This window comes from Eptatretus burgeri, chromosome 17 (assembly GCF_056783735.1).
Source record: "Eptatretus burgeri isolate ZD-2024b chromosome 17, Ebu_testis_v1, whole genome shotgun sequence".
Classification (NCBI taxonomy): domain Eukaryota; kingdom Metazoa; phylum Chordata; class Myxini; order Myxiniformes; family Myxinidae; genus Eptatretus; species Eptatretus burgeri.
The window spans coordinates 44,836,576-44,861,778 of record NC_140977.1 but is presented as its reverse complement, the minus strand read 5'-3'; the positions used below and the strand labels follow the sequence as shown (position 1 = coordinate 44,861,778).

General features: G+C 43.4%; 1 protein-coding gene across 7 annotated transcripts in view; it reads right to left on the bottom strand.

Moving 5' to 3' along the window:
• The window catches only part of LOC147009942 (uncharacterized), a 57,200-nt gene extending 32,979 nt beyond the window's left edge, over positions 1 to 24,221 (bottom strand). The window contains exons 1-5 of one of the 7 annotated variants that reach the window (XM_085863294.1): positions 23,869 to 23,941; positions 18,109 to 18,168; positions 16,274 to 16,314; positions 14,708 to 14,815; positions 819 to 8,372 (exon numbers count right to left, since the gene is read on the bottom strand). In XM_085863294.1, the coding sequence (XP_085719420.1) occupies positions 7,129 to 8,301 (1,173 nt within the window). In that variant the 5' untranslated portion in view covers positions 8,302 to 8,372; positions 14,708 to 14,815; positions 16,274 to 16,314; positions 18,109 to 18,168; positions 23,869 to 23,941 and the 3' untranslated portion in view covers positions 819 to 7,128. Of the gene's footprint in view, positions 1 to 818; positions 8,373 to 14,707; positions 14,816 to 16,273; positions 16,315 to 18,108; positions 22,247 to 23,847 lie in introns of those variants that run through there. The other 6 variants (XM_085863295.1, XM_085863289.1, XM_085863290.1 and 3 more) reach the window with 6 other exon arrangements.
• Positions 24,222 to 25,203: the final 982 nt, after the last annotated feature.

Here is a 25,203-nt window from a genome sequence, read left to right as displayed (position 1 = left end):
CAAACATGAATACATTACGTACATTCTGTCAGCTGTCTGAGTGCAGCTGAAAACAGGAAGCTTGAGAAAATTTCCAGAATTACTGAGATGTTGAAAAACAGGAAAGGGAACAATGAGGCAACTCCTGGCAAAGATCCAACTAACTTCGTTCAACATGGTTTATAAGCCAGGCATTTCTCTCGGATGAAAATCTCTTCTGTTTGACGGTTTTTCATTTTTCTCATCTTGAACCATTGGTAAATGACGGAGACATGAACTATCTTTCATCTGACAAAGAACATAACCCATCACAATATTGGTAAGTTTGTGTGTTTGTGTGTGTGTATTGTAAAGTCTGGCTTCCTCTTCGAATGATGGTGAAGCAATTGATTATTAATTAAATCATGATACGACATTATTTTTTTATTTTTTTTCTAACAGGTTGTCCCCAATAAGAACATCGTTGATAGCTGATGTTGAAAATGAGTTATTTGAATTATATGACGAGCACAGTGTGACCACTCCTCATTTTCATAAATGCCAAGGTGAGCCAATGAGAAAAGCCAAGAATTCACATGGTTTTGGAAATGCGATGATAAAAGAAAACCTATAGAAAACGAAGACGCCAAGGTGAACAACAAATAGCCAAGATCTTGTGAAAAAAGCCAAGGAGTGGTCACACTGGATGAGTGGATAAAAATGAATGACTTCCTTGAAGACATTTATTCATTTCGAAAAGAAATGAATGATATTTTTCTTGGATGGCAAGAAATTCTCTCACGTCCTTTGATCTTGAATGACTCGAGTCTAAGGTGAGAAATTATCGCTCTGTCTCTGTGTGTGTGTGTGTGTGTGTGTGTGTGTGTGTGTGTGTGTGTGTGTGTGTGTGTGTGTGTGTGTGTGTGTGTGTGTGTGTGCGCACGCGCGTGCCTGTCTTTGATTCATTATTTTTTTATTTTTCAGTTTAAACACCTGTCTGGATGAACCAAATACACAACTTAATCTTCTGGAGGAATCTGACATGACACTATCTTCTGGAGGTAAATGTTATATTTATTATTTTATTAATATCATAATATTGTTGTGGAAATTGCCCTTAGTGTTATTAAATATAGGATTAGTCCAGATCCCCCATTAAATGCATGTTTAGCCAGGTTGTTCGGTAATTGGACGTTACATGTGTGTCGGGAGGTGTACGAAGCTGTTGATTGTTCGTGCAATGGTGGTGTACCGAGAGGTTCTTCTTCTTCGTTCCTCTCTCCGAAAGAGTCCCCGCCCAGGCTCTGAGAGGGTGTGGCCTCGAGGAGCGAGCGCCGGAAAGGCGGTGGTGAAACTGAGCGCCGAGGTGGCGTGATCGGCCATACAGGGGACGGCTGTGTCTGTTTGCGATCGGCTGTCGTGAGGAGCGAGCCGAAAGAAAGGCAGGGAAGGGACTGCATCAGGTCTGTCTGCCGTCGGCTGAGAGGCAAGCGAGCGCCGGGAAGGCGGTGGTGAAACTGAGCGCAGAGGTGGCGCGATCGGTTTTTCGTAAAGAGTGAGCTGAAAGAAAGGCAGGGAAGGGACTGCATGAGGTCTGTCTGCCGTCGGCTGGGAGGCGAGCGAGCGCCGGGAAGGCAACAGAGAAACGATGAGTGTCAAGCCGGATGATCGGCAGTAGGAGGAACTGAACCTGAGGATTAGTGAGAAATTTGCTTCGAGAGGAACTGGCTGTTGTGTGAGTCGGCGATCGACTTTATGAGGAGGTCAGACAGGTTCAACCTGCGTCTAACCACGGAGCCTCTGTCCTTACTCACGGCACGGCCCGGCACGTCTCGACACGTCTTGTGGTCCTATCGATCCACCTGCGGAGCCCAACACCCTGATTTGGCCTAACCTGGTGAACAGGACAGGCCTGGACTTGTATGCTGGACCTTGTGGAAAGCCAGCTGGAGCATACCATAGATCTTTCGTATTGTGCCGTCGACCTTACGGGGGCTGAACGCGCTGAGGCTGCGTGTGTAGGCGGTGCGACAAAAGGAGGACGAGCGCCATTTTTCCACGCAGCGTGTTTGACCTTGGGTGCTCGAATCCGTTGACATCGGCTTGTCACGAGCTGCATTCGTACCTTTGACATTTTCCTCTCGTCCATGAGGCATCACCAAGTACTCTGTGTCTTGTCTGCATGCTGTTCGTGTTTTGTCTGCATGTTGTCAAAGGTTTATCTCGCTTGGATCCCCTTCGAAACCCATAATCCGTAGCTCCCTAGTTAACAATGGGTTATAGATTAATTATAACATCGTCGTGAATGCTTTGCTTGTGTTGTGTTCCCCGATGTGTCCCCAATAAATCTGGCTGAGTTATACGAGATTTGTCGCCTTGAATTATTCGTGCCGTGCTGAGAAACAATTCGCTCGATTGGTATATAAAACCAAACGGGCTACGGACTGGTCTCTGGCAAATCCAGTCTGTAGTCGGGGGGATATTCCCCCAGCTGGCAAGGCACAGGTGTATTTTGGTATCGTGATCTGAGGCGCGTAACCCGAGAATTGTGCCGAACCAGCCGGGGTTATAACCCCGGAGACGGCGGTGCTGTTAAGTGACATCCAAATCCTTAACACTGGGGTCAAGAGTCGGGTGCGAATCCCGCCACCGCTGAATCCGAAACAATATAATCATCTTTATATGCCCTAATTGTTCTTCACTCTTTGTTTTGAACAGAATATGTTGATTGAGTTTCAAAACCAAAACAAACCATCAGACTGCTGCGAAAGAAGATTTTGTTCAATGTTATTACTTTTGTTTAATTATAAATGCTTTCCTTATAATTATTTGATTTTGAATTACAAGAAAAGAATAAAGGAGATGTAAAGGGGAAAAGGGGGGGCAGGGGGGGTAGGTGCACTCCCTCAATGACCCACCACCCCTCTCATCCCACCCCGCTCCCTCCCCATGTGTGTGTGTGGGGAAGGGTGGGGGGTGGGATGAGGGGGGTGGTGGGCCAAAGGTGGGGGCGCACAGGGAGGTGGGGCTTGTGTGGGGTGGGTGGGGCTTGTGTGGGTGGGTGGAGCTTGTGTGGATGGGTGAGGCTTGTGTGTTTTGGGTTTGTGTGGGTGGAGCAATTTTTTAAATTAAATAAGCATGTTGAATGTGGGGAACTAATTAACTGATCACTAATTATGTGAATATGATAGATGTGGATGTGGCTTGTGTGGGTGGGGTTTGCATGGGTGGGGATTGTGTGGGTGGAGCTTGTGTGTGTGGGTGGGGCTTGTGTGGGGTGAGGCTTGTGTGGACGTAGTCAAAAAGGGGCGGAGTTTAAAAAAATTCGATTTATCTTTGCCTTTTGTAATTCCTGTGAATAAAATGAACCTATAATCTCTTCCCCTTCTAAATCACATAATTTGTATGTCCAAGGGGTTTTTTTTCAATATATCTTTGTCTTTTGTAATTCCTGTGAATAAAATGAACCTAAAATATCTTCCCCTTCTAAATCATATACCTTATAAGTCCAAGAAATTGTATCTTTTACATCAACAATTTTAAAAAGTTCATTTGTCCATCGCTAAGTATAACCTTTTTCAAAAATGAGATTTCCACCTGTATATTCATACTATATCACCAACTTTGAACTTAGGCTTTCTGACATTAATCTCTTTTTCATATTCTAATTTTGTAAATGTTTCTGATGGTTTCGTTTTCATTGAGGTATGAATAGTATGATTATACTAATCTACAATGTCCTGAATTAAAGACAACCATTGTTGAGAACTGAGTTGAGTGAATTTTTTATATAGTTTTTAAGTGAATTATATAGTGAATTTTAAAGTGCGATTGAATCACTCAATAACAACTGCTTTTCCTTCATTAAAGGTGCTGTATAATATAATGCTGTTATTTTAAAGAAAATTCATAAATGTTTTGTTCTAGAACTCTGTACCCTCATCAGTCCAATTTTCTTTAGGTTTTCGCTTACTTTTATTAAATATCTGTTGGAAAGCTAACATGAGTGTATTCCCGGTTTTATTTTTCAAAGGGATGACCCACGCATATCTAGTCCTCAAATCAATAACGGTTAAAGCATACTTGTACCCCTTATCATTATTGAGTTCAATTAAATCAGCGGACCAGATATAATCAACTTCCTTGGAATAAACCTTCCTTCTATGAAACTTTGTGATAATTGGTTTATGTAATTCATCAGCTCAATGCTCTTCAATCTTAATGACATCATAAGAGCCGATAAGTTTTTTGAATTTCCAAGCCCAAGTTTCAATTTAGCACTGATCATCTTCTTCACGATGAACCTATCAACTTTTTTTCTCAAGGTTGGATTTTGTATCAGAGACAAATTATACAACATTTCTCTATCGGCTCCATGTTTTTCTTCCAACGTTGTGCTATTTCCATAATCAATATCATGCCTCATGCACACTTCATCAACCCTATTGATAGGTTTTCTCCACGGTTTAGGATTGTCAGCCTCATCTAATGTTTTATTCAAGTTTGTTCCCAGACCACAGAAAAAATACCCTGGTAGATGTAATTCCCCTGGTATTCCAGTTGTTGTAAATTTACTTCCTGATAAAAACTTTTATATATCTCCCCCCACATTTGTGTTTGGAGATGAATTTACTCTTTTCAGAGCCACACACCGAACATATGCCTTTTTGTATAACCCTGTCATTTTTACTTTTAAAATGAGATTTTTTTAGTATTAATTTTCTTTTTACATTTGAGACAATAACTCATTTATTTATGAGAAAAATTCCGAAAGAGTGCGAAAACCGTTTTAGTTTCCAACATGCACATTTGAATCCTAATTTTTTAAAACATAAACAATCCTCAGAAATGTCTTCCCTCTCTCCTCCATTTATTTAATAAAAAAATATGGAAAACTTTCATAAATGTCAATCACACCAACATCATCAAAAATATAATCTTTTCCTTCTTACTCTTCTTTATCTCCACTTTCTCGTTTATATCTTCTCCCTGAAGTCGATGTTAATAATCTTGATGCATATATTTCTAATAGACTTGTTAATTCTTTGTTTTCCTCCTCAGTGCATTGAGATTGATTTATTTTCGGTGATACCTTTGATCTTTTTAAAATCCCACTGTTTCCATATTTATTCATTATCTCTCTTTCCTCCCTCTCTCTTTCCTCCTTCTCTCTCTTCTCCCTCTCTTCCTTCTCTCTCTTCTCCCTTGCCTCATTCTCTCTCTTCTCCTTCTCCTCAACTCCTTCCTCATCCCCTACGACCCTTGAACCACTATCACCCCATAGAATATCATACATATATTCATCTGGATTCTGCGATACTCTTGAATCCACAATTATTTTTCTCATAATAGGAAACCAATAAGATTTGTTGATGATTTCTAAAAGAGTTTTTCATCAGATTTTGTAATGATACATTAAATGATAAAGAAAGTTATGTTTTGCATCAAAGGAACTTGAGACAATATTTATGTGCTAGGTTGAGAGTGAGGAAAATTCATCGGATTTTGAAATTTAAACAGTCATTGGTTGAAGAAGTATATTTATTTTAATACAAAAATGAGAACAGAAGCAAAAACAGATTTTGAGAAGGACTTTTATAAAGTAATGAATAATGCTGTATTTGGAAAGACGATGGAAAATGTTAGGAATCGACAAAATATAAGACTTGCTACATCTTGGAAACAGGCTGCAAAGTTAATTAATAGACCAAGTTTTGAATGAGCGGAGGTGTTTTCAGAGATAAGAACTTTTGTGCTATTCATTTGAAAAAAGAGAGTATTGAAATGGATAAACCGATTTATATAGGAACATCAATTCTTGACTTGTCAAAGTCGGTAATGTATGACTATTATTATAATAATTTAAAATCAAAGTATAAGGATAATGCGTCATTGTTATATATGGATACAGATCGTCTTATATATTAGGAATTAAGACAAGTGATGTGTATGAGGATATGATTGATAATATTGATATATATGATACAAGTAATTATAAGTCAGGTGATGTGTTGTTTTCATCAAAGAATAAAAAGGTTATTGGAAAGTTTAAAGATGAATTGGGTGGGAAGGTCATGAGTGAATTTATAGGATTGAGATCAAAGTCTTATGCTTTTACGTATATTGATAATAATAACATTGAAAGGTGTGATAAGAAGCTAAAGAGAATAAAGAAAAATATAATCAAAGAAACAATAAACTTTAAACATTATTACAACTGCTTAACCTTAAAGAAGGAAGTGTACAGAAAAATGAACACAATAAGAAGTTATAAACATCAATTATATACAGAAGACATAAATAAGAAAGCATTAGGAGCTTTTGATGATAAAATATATATTTTAGAGAATGGAATCAATTGTCTCCCTTATGGTTGTAAGTATAAGTGTTAAGATATTGGATTGGGAATTTTAACAGGCTACTGCCGTCTTTTTACTGATTTATAAATGATAGAACCAAGCAATAACCAAACCAAAGAGTGGAGATGTAATCAGCCTTGGTACTTACATGGTAAAACATAAAAAATGTGAGAAATATCAAATAAGTCTTATTGAAGAAATAACCGGGGTAAAAGTAGATAAAACAAATAAGCGAATAAATTTAATTATAAATAACTTGGAGGATGTAAAGAAAAAAAATTAATATTCTTGAATGGACTGAAAACTTTGATGCTTATCAATGGAACAATGGAAAAACAATTTACTACAATCTCAAAATGATATGTGGCTCAAGAGGTGGTCAAATAAGAGCATTAAGAGAAGTTTATCATTTCATTTCTGCTCAACAAAGACACTTAAACCAAGAAGCAAGTTCCAAGTTATTCTTTGTGAATATACTCGATGGAAATGAATGTTATGAGGAAATTAAGTTATTCCCTGAAGTAGAACATGGACAAATATTCGCTGGTTCGCTCTTTGGGTGGAATGAAAATATGAAAGGGAACAAGTGCTTTAATCCATGTCTCAATTTTACATTTGCTTGTATGGGAGGGGGAGGAAATCAGTCTCCTTTTTTGGGCTTTTGGGGCTTGTCAGAAAGTTTTTTCCCTTTCCCCCCATTATTCCCCCCCTTTCCCCCCACCACACTGATCACAGTCTACCTATGGATTCCCTCCCCCCTCAGGGGCCTTTCTCCAAAAAGGGGCCGAAAAGCCTTTTTACAAACAGAGCACTAGTCTGGCTTTTTGCCCATGTGTATTCTCTCATGCACTTTACGGCCCAAGGGTGTCACGAAGCCTTTTTTTTTTTTACGAAGAGAACACGTGTAGGGTTTTTTGCCAGTGTGAATCATCTTATGCCTTTTCAAATATGAAAATGTTGCAAAAGCACTTTCACAGACAGAGCATTTGTATGTCATGTGACTTCTCTCATGTTTCTTCAAACAAGGTAATAACGCAAAGACCTTCTTACAAAAAGAGCATTTGTATGTATTTTCACGCCTGTGAATTCTCTCATGTATGTTCAAATAAGATAATGTCGAAAAAGCCTTCTTGCAAACAGAACACGTGTTTTTACCCGTGTGCATTTTCTCATGCATCTTCATGTAAGATAATGTTGAAAAAGCCTTCTTACAAACAGAACACGTGTTTTTACCCATGTGCATTCTCTCATGTATCTTCATATAAGATAATGTTGAAAAAACCTTCTTACAAACAGAACATGTGTTTTTACCCATGTGCATTTTCTCGTGTTTCTTCATATAAGATAATGTTGAAAAAGCCTTCTTACAAACAGAACATGTTGGTTTGTCCGTGTGCATCCTCTCATGCATCTTCATACAAGATACGGTTGAAAAATCTTTCTTACAAACAGAACATGTGTATTTGCCTATATGCATTTTCTCATGCCTAATCATGTAAGTTAATGTTGAAAAAGCTTTCTTACACACAGAACACGTGTATTTGCCCGTGTGAAGATTTTCATGCCTTTTCAGAGATGAGGATCTTCTGAAGGATATTTCGCAAGCGGAGCATTTATACGGCTTTTTATCTGTGTGAATATTCTTATGGCTCTTCAGATAGAAGGAAGTTTTGAAGGATTTTCCACAAACAGAACACGTGTGTGGCCGTTTTCCTGAATGAAGTCCTTCGTGCTTCTTCATGTATGAGAAATATTGAAAACTCTTTGCACAAACAGAACATTTGTGTCGCTTTTCACGCTTGTGATTTGGCTTGTGCGCTTTCAGATCAGTTAAACCTTTGAAGGCTTTTTCAGAAACAGTCCATTTAAAAAGCCCTTCATTCAAATTGTTTCCCACATGTTGATCAAATTCACTTTTGCAGATAAAAGTAGAGTCACAACAATCGGTCTTATGCTGTGGCGATCCCTGGTTGGGCTTCTCCATTTGGGATTGTTTCAGAGTGACATTATTGCAGAAAGACCACTTAGAACACCTTTCACCGTTCACTGTGCTCTCTGTAAGGATAATCCACAATAAGAAAAACAAAACAAAATGTTAATTTCTGGAACAGAAGATATTTTTCAAAGCTGAACAAGTGAATACATCATACTTTGGTTTCCGAGTAATTCAATATGACGAATAGCATTCCATCCTGTTCTTTTCAATTTGCAGAGTTTGAGTGTTTATGTTGTCATTTGAACGCAGTTTCCAAATTGTATTTACAATGCAGTATGTGGATTGATGTGCACTTTGTTCGAGAAAACCGTAAAATGATGATAAATCGGTGAAATAATGAAATTGTCAAATAATGTACTTTTTGTCCCCAACCCATCCAACTACGTTCCCATCTTATCCACCGTTTACTGCACTTTGCATCCTTTGTATCACCTGGTGGACCAATTTACTCTGAATGGGTGACAAAATGTGATGGGAAAGGGAGGATCTCTGTAAAAAGGTCTCACGTCCTAAAATCCTGCTTTGCTGCTCTTTCTCATCCCCCCACCCCGTGGCCTTTTAAAAAATCTTTCATTTTCTCCATCGGACTCCATCTGCTTGGAAATCGCCAATTTTGATTCGCACCAGATCACTCGATCTTGCACATGCTGCTTCTACTCACTCAACAATGGATGGAGGCCCTCAATGTCAGACAAGAGAACAGAGCCTTACTCTGGATATATTGTTGCGGATCTGGAAGCCATGAGCACACAACATACATGTCCTTTAGATCAGTTATATTGGTAAGTACATGTTGCCAGTTAGGGTCCCGACCCTAGTGTAATGGGTAATTAAATGTTCCTGCGTTGTGGAGTTATTTTAATAGTCAGGTTTTCTTTTTGTTTATTTTTACATCACCGACATCAACGCCGACGACACCGCATCGCCCTCGCCTTCACTTCGCTTCCTTCACCTCGCTCTGACCGACGTCAGGGGTGAGCGGAGCCCCTGGAGAAACATGTTGCTCAGCTTCCTGTTGGAGGGGCGGTCCTTTGGAAGAAGGCGGAGTTCGGGGAGGAGACACGTGGCGGCCCTCGACCAATTGGTGTGCAAGGAGTGGGGTGACCGTTGCTCGGCCAATCGGACTTCCGCGACTCTGTGAAGGGCGGTCCAAGTGATGTCACCACGCCACCTGGCGAATCAAGGGGTTTGCCGCCTGTTTTGGCCAGTGAGAGGGACGGCGAGCTTTTTGCGCGCCAAAACTGGCCAGTGACTGGGTGACGAGGGAGTCTGCGCAGAAGGCCGTCTGGTGTGGAGAAGCGGGGAGGTCGGAAACACCCCCACCCCCCCCTTCTGCGGGGGAACAAAGTAAAAGCGCAGATGGCTGAACCAAAAACGAAGAGAGATTTATTCACCGCCCTCGTCGCCGTCAGCCCTGGTCCTCATCCTCATCCACCTCCTCCTCTTCCTCCTCCGAATGATCGTGAGTTTGGGCGACGACCTCGATTCACCTTAGTTGGGTTCAGCTGCGCTGGTCCGTCCTACGGTGACCGGAGCTCCGGGAAGAAGGGGATGCCCAGCCGCACGTTCGCGGCCAGGTAGCCAGCTACCACTGATCTGCAGCCCGACTGCCCTCCGGGCTGGAGATCCAAATAAAGACCATTGGGGTCCACTTCTGTCTGTGTGTGTGTGTCTGTGTGTGGGCCCCGTCTTTAAGTAACAAAACTGTTAAGTGCTTGTGCTGTATATATTTGCATTGCCTTGCTTTATTTGGTTTAAATCTAATATTCTGTGTTCCCTCGTTCCCCATTATAGTATAAATAAAACCCATTTGTTCAATGTTTTCAGCTCGTTCGTGTCCATTCTTGCATTGACTGAGCGTGTCGCATGTGAGGGATTAGCTGGCCATTGCCGTTGTAACAGGATAATAGGGACTGACGGTTCTCGGCGATTAAACCGCTCAAAATCGCACAAAGAACGAGCGCGCCAAGCAGCTCGTTTCCGTACGAGTTCCGTCGAGGGTGTGAAGACTCGGTAGATCGCCACACGGTCTCGAGGTATTTTGAAGATTTGGCAAATAATCCTGTACCACGTGGTAGAAATATTGACTCTTCACGGTCAAAAACAAGGACAAACAAGGTCAAAAAAAAACAAAAAAAAACAAAACAAGGACTCCGGACTTATCCGGGGCGATGATCTGAATTCCGGGCGATCGATCGAGCCGACTTGCGGCTCCATCCAGCGGACAGACCGCGGCCGACGTCCCGGCCCCGCAACAATTGGTAGCCAGGAGTGGGGTGTGAATCCATTCACCTCCGTAAATTTGCAGGTTCGAATCCCGCAACAATTGGTGTTCAGGAGTGGAATTTGAACCCATCCGTCTCCACGAAATTTACGGATTCGGAACAGGGGTGTAGGGAGTGAACCCCCCCCCCCATGTCCCCAAATTGCGAGCATTTTAAAATTGTATTCCCAACACGCGACATGGCCAGCCAAGATGAGCTGAGGTGGGTAGTGAGGTAGATGTAGTGTTAATAGAACCCATGGTCCAGGACACCACCCCCATGCAGGAACTTTCCCCGCAAATAAATGCAGAGTCCGAAATGGGCGCAGTGGCTGGGGTGGCGGACGAGCACCCCCCCCCCCCCACATGCGATTTCGCCCACGGAACAGATGATGGAGATGTTTGAGGCGTTGATGGGGAAAATGGACGCAAACACGCAGGATATGCAAAACGAAATAAAAGCGAATGCGCAACAAATGCGAAGCGAAATGAAAGAAAATACGTGAGCAATAAAAGAAGAAATGAAAAACAAAATGGATGCGCTGAGGGACGATATGCACACCCAATAGGGTGAAATGCAGTGCATGGGGTTGAACCTCTAGGCAGGGCAAAAAGGTATAATGGCGGTTGCGCGTAACGAAATGCGGACAACGGAGCAAAGATGGCGGCACCACGTGGCAGAGATGCCGAACCAACGAGGGGGAGTGTGGAGGTTTGTCGACCCGCAATGGGGACGGGTGAGGTCGGGGTGATGACGGACGCCATCACGATAATTCGGGAGACGTGTAGGACGAGACACGTGGAGGTGACGGAAAAATTAATGGTGACGGAGACGCGGATAATCAAAGAAATAAAGGAAGAAAGTAACAAACACGAGGAGACAAAAGGGGTGACAGAGACACAATTAATAAAAGAGACGACGAAAAGAACAACAGAGACGCGGGAGATAGAAAAGGTAGAGGAGGAACTGCACGATACAAGGGAGCACACACACCTGGAAGTAATAGGGGACAATGGGGTTGAACTAAGGGAATGTCTTGTGACCCGATGCGAGAGGCAAGATGGCCTCCTTCAAGAACGAGGGGAGACGCTATGCCCCCTTGAAGCAGATCACAACCGGTTGAGTTCGGTCGCACCAAACGAGGTTGGGAGAATGAGTGCTGTGAACGGGTGCACGCGCAGCTTGGGGGGTATAGAGACTCCGAGACCCTTTGTGTTAGCGCGAATCCCCAGCCCGATTGTCCTGGTGTGTGTGGTAAAGGGTGTGAGTGGTACAGGTAAGTATGGTACGAGTGAAATAGCATGCGTGAGTGCATGCGTGAGTGCATGCGTGAAACGCGGATGTGTCCAGACGAGGGACGCGAATGGCGAGCCGAAGAGGCCGCATAGGGTTATTTCAGGAACCGCACCGGTTTCACGGGACGTCGCGAATGGGGCCCGTTCGGCATTTCGGGAATGGCCTTCATGGAGGGATTTTGGCGCGGGAACGTCCCGTGGTTCGGGAAAGACCATCGTGTGGACAGTTAAAATGTAGGCGGGTGATAGGTGAATTCGGAACACGGGGGTTCCCATGTGTGCTCGTGTGTGTCTGGGGCCCCGTCTTTAAGTAGTAAATTGTTTAAGTGCTTGTGCTGTATATACTTGCAATTCGCAATAGTCTGTTTAGCTCTGCCCTTACGTGCTTCCCTCATTCCCCACCTACTGTAAAAATAAACCCCCATTTGTTCAATGTTTCAGCTCGTTCGTGTCCATTCTTGCATTGACTGAGCATGTCGTGTGCTGGGGAATTAGCAGGCCGCCACGGTGGCCGTTGTAACGGGATAATCGGACCGACGGAATGTGGCGATTAAACCGCTCGGGACGCACACGGAACGAGCTCGCTAAGCAGCTCGTTCCGTACGGGTGCCGTCGAGGGTGTGAAGACTCAGTAGTTCGCCACGTGGTCTCGAGGTATTTTGAAGATTTGGCAAATAACCCTGTACCACATGGTGGAAATATTGACGCTTCACGGTCCAAAACAAGGACCCGTCGACTCCGGACTTATCCGGGGCGACGATCTGAATTCCAGGCGATCGGTCGAGCCGACTTGCGGCTCCATCCAGTGCATGGACCGCGGCCGACGTTCCGGCCCCACAACAATATAACCTTCTTCCACCACCGGTGGTTTTTGGTCGATTAGCAGGTGTTTATTTATGGCTCTTCAGTTTGAAGTTTGGCAAAATATCAAGTATATTCAGCACTAAATAAAAAAATAGTACATTGTAAACCCTCATTTATTGCCAGCTTGAATATCTTGGGTCTCGACCAATCACGGGCAACGTATTGTTTTCCGATTTAGTTATCGCCAGACTTCATTTCAGTCAATTGTGGTTTTTGAGTCAATTGTGGTCAGATGAATCATCGTTTGTGTCCGCATATATGATTACCTCCCATTACGATACTTTTGTTGTTTCTCGTGTACTGTTAATAACGGCATCCAAACGTACAATGATGGACAAAATTAGTTGTGCCAAAAGGCAGAGAAAAAGAGCATGACATTGGGTGAAAAAAATGTTATGTGAGATGTTAGGTTGGCAAGAGGTGAAAGTGCAGCATCTGTGGGCCATCATTATGGGATCAATGAATCGACTGTGCGATATATCCGTAAAAGCGAGTCAAATATCCATGCAAGTGTTGCCGCCAGCGCTCCGCAAAGTGCAAACGTCTCATTCCACTCCTGTGATTGTCATATTGAAAGGATGGAAAAAGTGCTTAATATTTGGATTGAGGACAAAACACAGAAAACTCGATGGGGAGCACTCGGTAGAGTGCAAAACCTCGCCGCCAATACTGCTGGGTCACTTAAGTGAACCTGATATCCTATTAATTGTCGGTCAAAATGGATCAGACTACTGAACCACGATTGAATAAAGTAAACTAGATCGAGGCACATGTATAAATGCCCCAAAAAAAAAAATCGAAATTTTTTTGAAAAAAAAAGGTGCAAGATTTGTTTTTTTTTCTCGAACAAATTTTCTTTTGGGTGAGGGTGGGGGGTGTTGGAAATCACTTAAAACATGTAGAAATGCAAAAAAAAATTCAAATATTTTTCAAATAAAATCGAAATTTTTTTGAAAAAAAGTTGCAAAATTTTCTGGGTTGTTTTTCTCTAACAAATTTATTTATTTTTGGTTGGAAATCACTTAAAACATGAAGAAATGCAAAAACAAAAATTCAAATATTTTTTCAAAATGGCCGCCATAGCGGCCATATTGCACTTTGGACCAAGTCCAAAATCTAATGGCATGATCCTTGGACCATACCTAATCCCCGCACCAAGTTTCATCAAAATCCGTCCAGGAGTTTTTCCGTAATACTGTTCACAAACAAACAAACAGACAAACAAACAAACAAACAAACAGACAGGGGTGAAAACAGTAACCTCCGTCCATCTTCGATGGCGGAGGTTAAAAAATGCCTTTGAGTGGATCGGTGATACGGGAGAAATAATCGCGGATTTACCAACGTTTCCACGAGGCAACTGGGGCTGAAGGCTCCATTTCAACCATGGCTACCGATAAGTTCCACGCAGGCAAGGACTGGTTTGAGAAATTCAGAAGAAGGCTCAGCCTCCAAAATGTCAAATCAGCCAAGGGAGCAGCATCGCCAGACAGCGAAAAACTAGCCACCGCAACTCATGGAACTAATCAAGGTGAAGGGATTTATACTTCACCTTAATTAGCATAAATCAGGAGCAGGTTATTAATGCCAATGAGACAGAATTATTTTGGAAGTGGATGCCATCTCGTACATTCCTGTCCAAGCAGGAAAGATCTGCTGCGGCCTTCCAGATGCATGGCTCACAGAAATAACAAAATAAATAAACCTCAACCATTTTAGGTCATCATCAAATTCATTTTGAGTTCCCAATTCCTGTATTTCAACAAGACGTTTGACTTTCAACGTCATTTCAACAAGATGATGCAGAAGTTTGACTTTGTAAACAAAATCCTTTTGAGAGCAAACTTTGATCTTTTTCAAAAGGGAAATTATCTCAATATGTTCCGGATTAAACAAATCTGAACAAGGAGTAACAAGAAACAGGAAATTCAAGGTACAATCATTCTATACTTAACAAGCCTGTGAGCTCACCATTGGTTTTGCATGAATCTTCACTGAGCTCTTCCTTTACACGGATTGTGTTTGAAGTTGGAAGGGAGTTATCATGGAGACATCTCCCCTCAACTTGATCAGTTTCACCTGCACAACATCCAACGTTAGAGCAGTACAGCATTTTAATAATTTAGCCAATGCCAAGTTCAGCATCAAGGATTGTTCTTGATTAAAAAACAAAGAACAAAGAGTGAATTTGGTGGTCTAAGCATGGATTTCAGGATTATTTTCAGGTGAGGATCAAGAGAAGAATGCATGTGTCCAGGAGCTGGAGAGGATTGGGGGCTGACAATGCAGAGGAAGCCAGGCTGGAAGAGGAGAGGTGCTTAACAAACAAACAGAGAGCCAGCAACCTGTCTGTTATGTGATTGCAATAGCTCTGCTTTTGCCTCAACTGTGATGATGAAACAATGACAGCTTGAGATTTAACAGAATTCCAGAGACAAATATTTTTGTGGAGTGCCAGTGCAGAGGGGATCACGGTACTCCATTGAGATGCAGAGAAAGGATTGCAGGCTGTGAAAAATTCAGATTTTTCAAGGAATGACTTCAAATGCACCCATGTATCTTTTTAGACGTGGGATCTGTGGCTGGGTTTTTTTTTTTTTTTTTCGGCCATCTTTGTTGCTGAGTCAGCTGTGGAGAGGAGAGACAACCTCCTCCAATGCCCGACCGTAGAAATTCATTGCAGGGTTCGTTTGACAATCCTTCCAGCATGAGAGAAGAAAAATAAGGATTGGCCAATGGCCACTCGCCAGGTGGCGTGGTAGGATTAGCCGGAAAAGGACTGCTGCAGGTATTGTGGACTCTGAAAGGTGAGAGCAGGAGTGACGAAGCAATCACACCAGCAAAAAGCAATCTCTGTCAAGTTATTTTGGCCGTGTGTCCAGGACACTGCCTCAGACTATGCACCACCGAGTCGCTTTGTTCGCAGGAGGATCCCACTCCCAACCAAGTTACGCCCAAGTTTGTCCTTGGACCGTTCCCTAGTCTGCTGGTATCCAACAACATAATTTCTCAGTTAACCGGTTCTTTGTTCATGCTAATAGTGAGCAATTGTGGCACTGTAACATACAAGTAGAACTGTAATGTTTAAATGCAGTTCTACCGCTATTGTAAGGTTGGTTTTTTTTTTGCATACATTAGATTTTTTAAGGCTCATGGAAGAGCTGAAACACAGAACAAATCCAGACACAACATAACAAAAGGAACAGCAGAAAGAGAAAGGGGAAATGCCAACAGGAAGGAGAAAATAGATGAAGACAGACAAACAAGGGATGCGGGCAACAAGAATGGGTTGGGGAGAATGCAAGGGGTGGACAAAAGGGAAACAGAAGTAAAATTTGGGAGGGGTGGGGTGGTTTAACGGGTGCAGAAAATATCATGTTTTTTGAGAGGGGAGGATCCGAGATAGCGGTGAACAGCTGCCATAAAGACCTGAAGGGAAGAATGAGATTGAAGAGAATATGGAAGTTCGTTCCTCGGGTGGGAAAGAAGAACAAATAAGTGGAGGTGAGCAGAGATTCTGGATTTTTGGAGCCTTACTTAGAAGGAGGTTCGGTGGAATGCGTTCACCTTGCAGATACCTGGGGGGTGGGGGGGGAAAGGAGAGGGAAGAGAATGAAAGACCAGAAAAGAGTTGGAAGAAGGCAGAGAGGGACCACCGACCTGTCTGGGGTGGGAAAGTAATAGGCCCAGAGACTCGGCTTGATCACGGGAGATTCAGTTGTGTTCAGCCTGACAGAGGTATGCGCTTGTCAGAGTGCCGTTCCAGTTCAATGGGGGCATTTGTTACCTTAAGCAATGCATCTGTCCTGCTTCTTTTTCCCACCATTTTGCCATGTCAAGTTTGGCTTGGAAAACACCTTCGGGGTCAAGTTGATGATGAAACCTGATTTATAACTGACGGGATGTACGTCCCGATCAAAGTGGAAAATCCTCTATTTCTCTTTGCCGACGACTCCACCCTCTGCCGTACCATCTGTCATCCCTCAAACCGGCAAGCAGCAGCTTCTTCGCTCACTGCAGATCTGGATAAAATCACAAACTGGTCCAACACGTGGAACATGTCTTTCAATCCAGACAAATCTCACACTCTCACTATGTCTCTTCGAAAGGACCGTTTAGAAACCCCCCCATCCACTTTCTCAACAATCCTCTGGAAGAAGTCTTTTCTTTCAAGCTTCTGGGTCTCACTATCTGCCATGACCTTTCCTGGGAAAGTCACATTTCCAATCTCGCCTCAAAAGCCAGTCGCCGACTGGGAATCCTCCGTCGTGCAAAGTCCTTCCTCGGCCCTCTTGAGCTCCTGACCACTTACAAAGCTTTTGTCCGTAGCCTGATGGAGTACTGCTCTCCCCTCTGGGCTGGTGCTCTTGCCTCCCACCTTTCTCGGCTTCACGCTGTCGAAACCAGGGCATTCAAGATCATCGGCATCTCCCGCAATGAAGCTGAGTCTTTGGGCCTCTCACTCAATCACCGCAGGTTGGTCGGTGGTCTTTCTGTCTTCTACAGACTCCTCTCCAACCATGCCCCCCCTGCTCTCTCTGCGATTTGTCCCCACCACATTTCCACAGGGCGCTCAAGGTCCGCCAACAACCCCCTTCTGGTAAAACTACCAACATCACGAATCACTGCTCATCTTCACTCTTTCATTCCTCTTTTTTCCCGCCTTTGAAATAAACTTCCTCACTCTATTCTTTCCCATTCTTCCCTCCAGGCTTTCAAAACAGCTGTTCACCACCACCTCTTATCTTCCCCCATCCAAATCCTCGATCTTTTCTACCCCCGATAATCCACCCAAGCCCACTTCCTTCATTTCTCCTACTTTCCTTCCTGAAAGTCCCTGTAATGTCCATCTTCTCTTCGCCATGTTCCCCGTCCCATCCCCATCCCTCTCCCTTCCACAGTTCACCTAATGTGTCTGTTCCCCACTGTTTTGTCCCTTCCACTCCCACCCCTCGTCTCATGCCTCCTTGCTGTGAGTTGTGTGTTCGCTCTCATACGAGCCTCGACCAAGGTATACAAAAAAAAAAAGTGGTGAGAATACACATTCTCACCACTCGGGTGTGCTTCGGGGTCAACTCAGTTAAATAAGATGGGTTATACACAGAAAAGGTTCACAGGGCATGGTCTCCGTTCCAAAGTGGTTGTACTACATGTCTGGAACGAGGACCGTTCACGCGATGATATGCATATACACGTTGGGAGGGTTCATTTCAGCTTCCACGATACTGTCTGAAAACCTTTTTGGAATGTTGTGGAACGCGACTCAAGGAAAGCAAAACATACAAGGACAAAAATCACGTCGGACGATTCAAACTCGATGACAATCGAGTGTGATTCCCTTCAATTTGAATATTATTATTTTAGATTCTTACCTTGTGAGTGAGAACCATTCGTAGGTTCAGGTTCCACCTTCACCACCACAATAGAAGATTCTGCCAAGAAACAAAACAATGCTTTAAACAAAGCAAAGAGAAATAGAATAAAGATTATGAACAAACACATTAAAGAGTAAAAACATCTACTCATGTACAGCTTCGTGAACACACAAGGGACAAAGCAAAACATATTGTCAAGTTAGACACTGTTGACATGGGCCGTAACGTACTAAGTTCAGTGACTTATGAAATCTTTACCGTTCCCCAAGGTCACCCAAATGAACCAAAATTGATGGCACGCACGTCGGAGGTAGGTGGATCGAACATGTTTCTTACCTTTTTAAAGGTTTGTTGATAAAGGGAAAAGGTGGACGAGAGAAGCAGTTCGGAACGGTCGAAGCAAATCACCAGACACGAAAAGGGAGAAGGGAACGTGCAAACTTATACACAATGATGAATAATAAATAAATAAATCCGAACCCATATTCGATGCCACAGGATCACAAACATTAAAACTGCAGGTGAGGACTTTCCTTCGGCGTAATGTGCTGGGTGGAAGGCAATGGTCCAGCAGGAGAATAGCGTCCACATTTCAGGGAGCCGTCCTCCCCGATCAATGACAAGTGAGCAATTCCTATAAACCTCTCACAGTTACCACCTGCATGTCACGTAACACCATCTACCCTCCTCTTATTTCTTTCCCTCCCCTCTCTTTTGGCAGGACCAACGTAAGCCGCTGGCTTGCGTCCGCTGAGCGAGAGGACACAGACATGCCTTTTTTATTTTTCTTTGTGTGGACAATGTCGAGGCTCATATGAAAGTTAACACACAGAATGTACAACAAGGGGAGCAGGAGACAAGAGGGGCGGGAGGGGAAGGACAAAACAGTGGGGAACAGAGACATGAGGAGATCTGTGGAAGGGAGAGGGATGGGGCGGGGAACACGGGGTAAACAAGATGGACACTACAGGGACTTTCAGGAAGGAAAGCAGGGAATTTGAAGGAAGTGGGTTTGGAATGGATTAACGGGGGTCGAAAAAAATCGTGGTTTTGGATGGGAGAAGATAAGAGGTGGTGGTGAACAGCTGATTTGAAGGCCTGGAGGGAAGAGTGGGATTGAATAGAGTGTGGGAGTTTGTTCCAAAGGTGGGGAAAAAAAAAGAGGAATGAAAGAGTGAAGGTGAGCAGTGATTCTTGATTTTGGTAGTTTTACCAGAAGGGGGTTGCGGGAGAATCTTGATCGCCCTGTGGAAATATGGGGATGGGAGAAAAAAAACATATCGCATACAGAGCGGGGGGGGGGGAGGGGTGGGTGATGTGCTGTGCTTTGTTTTGGGTGATGGGTGATGTGCTGTTTTTTGTTTTGGGTGATGTGCTGTGTTTTGGGTGATGGGTGATGTGCTGTATTGAGTTTGCACCAAAAAGTTCCATCTTTGTTTTAGCAGACCAGAAAACTTTTTGCTACATGGCTTCAGAATCTCTGGAGTGGTTTTTTGCATTCCTCAAATGGGACTCACGGTGGGCTATTTTAAGTAATGGCTTCCTTCTTGCCAACCTACCATTCAGGCCTGGCTTGTGGAGTGCTTGGGATATTGTTGTCACATGCACACAGTGACCAATCTTTGACATAAAGTCACGTGGCTCTTTCAAAGTTGACATTGGCCTCTTGGTGGCCTCTCTGATCAGTCTCCTCCTTACTTGGTCATCTAGTTTGGAGGGACGGCCTGATCTCGGCATGGTCTTGGTGGTACCATATGCCTTCCACTTCTTATTGATTGTCCCTTGGAGCACAGTTAAGACATTCATGGCCTTTGAAATATGTTTTCCCCATTCCCGGATCTGTGCCTTTCCATGACTTTATCATGGAGGTCTTTTGAAAGCACCTTGGTGCTCATGGTTGAGCCTTTGCTGTGAAATGCCCCACACAGCAGAGGGAATCTTCAGGAACAGCTGATTATATTCTAAAACTGGAAGGGCACTCGGTAGAGGCATACCTCCGTCACGTAATGCCTGATCCACAAGAGCATATCGGGCCCAATACATTTTTGAAATATCATGCCATATTGTTACGAATCTGGCAGCCATGAGCACTCAACAAACAGGTCCTATAGATCAGTTATATCGGTAAGTTTAAACCATCCTGTGTTTAATGGGTGATTAATTGTACGTGCGCTGTGAATTATTTTATCGTTAGGATTTTTACATCACCAACAACAACGACAACAACACTCTGCTCGAGGCATTGTCGGAGCTCTTCGTGCGCTCGCCAGCATGCGGGCGTGTGCGGAATTCCATGCCTCAGGCGGTGTGGATTTCGCACCAAATATGGTCACGAAGCGTTTCATTCTGGCTTGGCGCCAAATAAGGGTATGCGTCATTTTCCGCCCAATGGGAGCAGGCGACTGGGGAGCGGACCGTGCCCTAAAAAGACGACGGAAGAGTTTATGAAGAATTGCGTCCCGTGTGCTCGGGGCGCTTCTGTCTGGTCTGGGGCTGACTGCATCGCGCGCATCCGAAGCATCTCATCTGGCACAGTCCTGGAAGAGGTCAACCATCTCATCACGGGAGATTACCTCGTCTCGCCTCCTCTGGGTTCGGCTGCCCTGGTCCGTTCTTTGGCGACTGGTGCTCCGGGAAGTTGCGGACGTCGAGCCGCGCGAACGCAGCCAGGTCACCAGCACGTTCTCTTCCCTGAGCTTGTCTTCCCTCCGAGCTGAAGGGGTAATATAGACCTTGAGGTCCATCTCTTTCTGGGTATCTGTGTGTGCGTGTGTGTGTCCGTGGGGCCCCGTCTATAAATAGAATTAAGTGCTTTTTGTTGTACATTATTTGCATTGATTATTCGGATAACTCTGCCTTTACGTGCTCCCCTCGTCCCCCGACTATTGTTCATAAATTCCCCTCTTGTTGAATGTACCAGCTCGTTCTGTCATTTCTGCCATTGGTTTGCCACGGTGCGTATTGCGGATTAGGAAGGCCGTTGTCATAATTGTGCATTTGGACGGACGGGCCTCGGTAACCATCCGCTGGGGTTACACACGGTTCGAGTACGGTAACGGCTCGTTCCGCTCGAGGCCTGTCGAGGGTGTGAATTCCTCGGTAAGCTTTGCCACGTGGGTACTTAGGTATACTGAAGTTGGCAATTAACCCTACTCCACATGGAGAATTATTGGCGATTCATGGTCCTGTAAGGGACCTGTACCTTCGGACTTATCCAAGGGTCACGACCTAAATTCCGGTGTGTTCAGTGGAGCAGACTCCACTGCTTCCCCTTGTGGTCACGCTCGCCACCGATACCTGGCCCCACAACAATATATCATTTTTGGCCATATCTCTCAATGGTGAAGAATCACTTCAAGAATTAAATAATTCTCGTATCCAGATTCAGATCTTCACCAAAATCAAATCAATTCTTCCTTGTCACACAGGCAATGTGTCCACAACGTTTCGTCCGAATCTGACTACAACGTTTTGAGATATCGTGCGATATGTCATTTTTGGCCCAATCTCTCAATGGTGAAGAATCACTTAAAAAATTCTCGCCGTTGGATCCGGATGTTCACCAAAATCGAATCAGTTTGTCCTTGTCAAACATCCAACCTGCCCACCAAATTTCATCCGGATCCTTCCACAACTTTTTTCGACATCTTGCACACAAACGGATAGACAGGGATGAAAACATAATCTCCTTCACCAACGGTGGTGGAGGTAATAATCAGAATCACGACAATTTAACACAGGTGGAGGCTAATTCAGCTGGTATGTGATTTTGAAGGTGATTGCTTACACCTGAGCTAACTTACAATTGCTATTATAAGGGGGGGGGGGGTGGACACATCCAACCAAGATATTCTAGTTTTGTATTTTTCATAAATTTTGTGAAATTTGTAGAATTTGTTTTTCACTTGAAAGTTGTGGGTTATGATGTGTAAATAAAGGTGGAAAAAGTCTCATTTAATTCCAGGCTAGAAGGTAACAAATGGTGAGAAATTTGAAAGGGGGTGCAGACTTTGTATAGACACTGTACGTCATGATATCACATAAAGTTATGGACAGATTCGAAAGAAACTTATGGATAATTTGAGTGGGGGACAAGAACAATGAAAACCTGAGTGCAAGAAGTAGTTTCATCACAAAATAACACTTTTGAGATATTGAGGATCAAAGTTTTCAAAACATGCTGCAGATACTTTTTTTTGAAGGTGGCAAACGATGGAGCATGTTGCTGGTCCCAGGGGCTACACGGAGCATTCAAACCCTTTTTTGTGGAAAAATAATCCTATATTACGAAGAAAACGAGAAAATTAGTTTTGGATTCAAGTACTTTTTGTGGCTAAATACCTGGAATTAGGTACTTTTTGCGACAAAATGGTTCGACTTGGCTACTTTTAATACACAAAGCCCTTTATTGCTCATTTTCGATTGCCAAACAGTCATTTTGCTCCGTCTCCTTGCCTTTTGTGGTTTAATTTAACGCAGAAATACTCCGTTACCTACAATATTACCCGGTTAAGTCCAAAATTACTCAGTTGAATCGGAAATTAATGTCCTAAATAAAAGAAAACCGAACTTTGGTGCCAGTCGTCTTTCACATCACAAGTCCCTCATTCAGCAAAGTCCTCCTGCTCAGAAAGTTTGCATCAAAATCATACCAGATCGGAAATATTACAACAAAGTCAACTCTTAAGATTATAAAAATACCATGGCCACCTTTATGAGGGCTCAAAAGCTGATGACGAATGTGGTGTCTTTTTCAGTACCAGCAAAGTATAATGAATCGAAACTACATTGCTGATGCTTTGGCATCCTTCATTCTCTTTGTAGCCCAGTCTCCAGGGTTTCTTTTACGTTTTTTTGCCCCTGTTATCAGGGTTATCCTCATTCACACCATGCTGTCCAGCCTCCATGGTCACCATTTTCACAGCTTGTCACGTGACACGTACAAGCAATTTGATTGGACAGTCATGGACTTCGGAACATCTTGCTCAAACATTATGGACTTGGGTATTTCTTGCACCACATTTTAGTGAATTCAACAATGACCATATATCAATATACAGGACTTGAGGACTTCTTTTTGGAATTTCTTGGTATCAAATGATGCTCTGGTCATTATAGATTATAGTACTGGTGCCAGCTCATTTTTTTTTTCAAAAATGTGACTAAAGTACTTCTTGCACCCCCAGGTCTTCAATCGAGGTTAGATTCTGGTTAAGGTCCGAGATGCAGATCCGACCTATTAGTGGGATACAAAATGTAAACTGTTCAGCTTGGTGGAAGTATGTACTCTACCGAGTTCCATTCTAGTTAAGTCTGTCTGTGGTGTATGCTTCCCTACCATGCCTTCTCCCCAACCAACTAAGTCAAATCATTCCAAGTGAAATGCGATGGGAAATTAAATGGATATGCGAGTCGGAGGAGTTGAGAGAACAGGAGATGAAAAGAAAGGAAGTCTAAAACACAATTGACAAACTTAATAAAGGTGAGAGGAAGGGGTATGATGAATCAGTGTGAAAATGGAAACAGGTGTGAGTGTTGAGGTATCATGCTGGTGGTGAAGAACAATACAAGAGTAGAACGTTTTAAACAAAACACTTGATGTTTGGTTCTACGAGATGAGAGGAACATGAATCCGATGAGATGTCGGTGAGAACCTGCTTCATGGTTACAATCTGATGTACATCAACTACAACGTGGACAAAACACTGTTAGAATTACTGAGAAAATTACATTCACCTGGACGAGAGAACCACGTACCTGGTCCCAGGTACGGACCGTCCTCTCCAATGGGAAGGTTCTGAACGTCCAGGATCTTGAACCCACAGATCTCATTAACCCCTCCCGGACCCCCTCTGATCCCTCCATCGGAGCTCGGGGGGTCTTGGTTCATGACCCTCAACACGGAGTCCGTAATGAGGGAAGAAATCCAAACCACCACGATCTCTCCCTAGTGGTCGAGCCAACTCTCAATAGAACAAACTGTCCCAAGATCCAAATCGCGAGCACACGTGGATATAGACCGGAAGTAAGAAAACATACCAAGGTGACCATTTCCTCATCACATTTACATCTATTTACACGATCACTCTCTGTCAACAAACCTCATGGATCTCACATCAAAGTTCTTCTTCTTAAAGTATTGTAATAATTTTCTTCCCTTCGTAAAGTTTATTTATTACGTACACAGAATGGGGGGAGTGTGTATCCCCCCCCCCCCTCCAACGAACCCTCCATTCCGTTCCAGTTTAATTCCTCTTCCCTTATTTTAAACAAAGTTCCCGTTCCCTCCTCGTGTCCATATTTAAGGAACCCGTTCCCAAGGTACATCTGTAATCGGCTGTCCATGTGTATTAAAGGTGAATCCATGTTGTATCAAACCCTTCTTGTGTTATCATCGAACAGATGGATTCTCTTTGGTACAAAAAGATTGTTCATCAGCACAGAATCTTGTCGGTGGAACACAAACACATGAATAATCAAAACTAAAACCATTTGTGTGTGTGTGATGGGTCTTGGATCATCTTGGGAACTCTCAGGACAACAAAGTGGAAACTGAACCGAGGTTTGTCCCAATTACTCGTTGTAGGAGGTTTGTCCCTTTTACTCGTTGTAGGTTTGTCCCAATTACTCGTTGTAGGAGGTTTGTCCCAATTACTCGTTGTAGGAGGTTTGTCCCAATTACTCGTTGTAGGAGGTTTGTCCCAATTACTCGTTGTAGGAGGTTTGTCCCAATTACTCGTTGTAGGAGGTTTGTCCCAATTACTCGTTGTAGGAGGTTTGTCCCTTTTACTCATTGTGGGAGATTTGTCACAATTACTCGTTGTCGGAGGTTTGTCCCAATTACTCATTGTGGGAGGCTTGTCCCAATTACTCGTTATAGGTTTGTCCCAAGTACTCGTTGTTGGAGGCTTGTCCCAATTAATCATTATAGGTTTGTCCCCATTACTCGTAGTACATGGTTTGTCCCCATTACTCGTTGTCAGAGGCTTGTCCCAATTACTCGTTGTAGGAGGTTTGTCCCAATTACTCGTTGTAGGAGGTTTGTCCCAATTACTCGTTGTAGGAGGTTTGTCCCAATTACTCGTTGTAGGA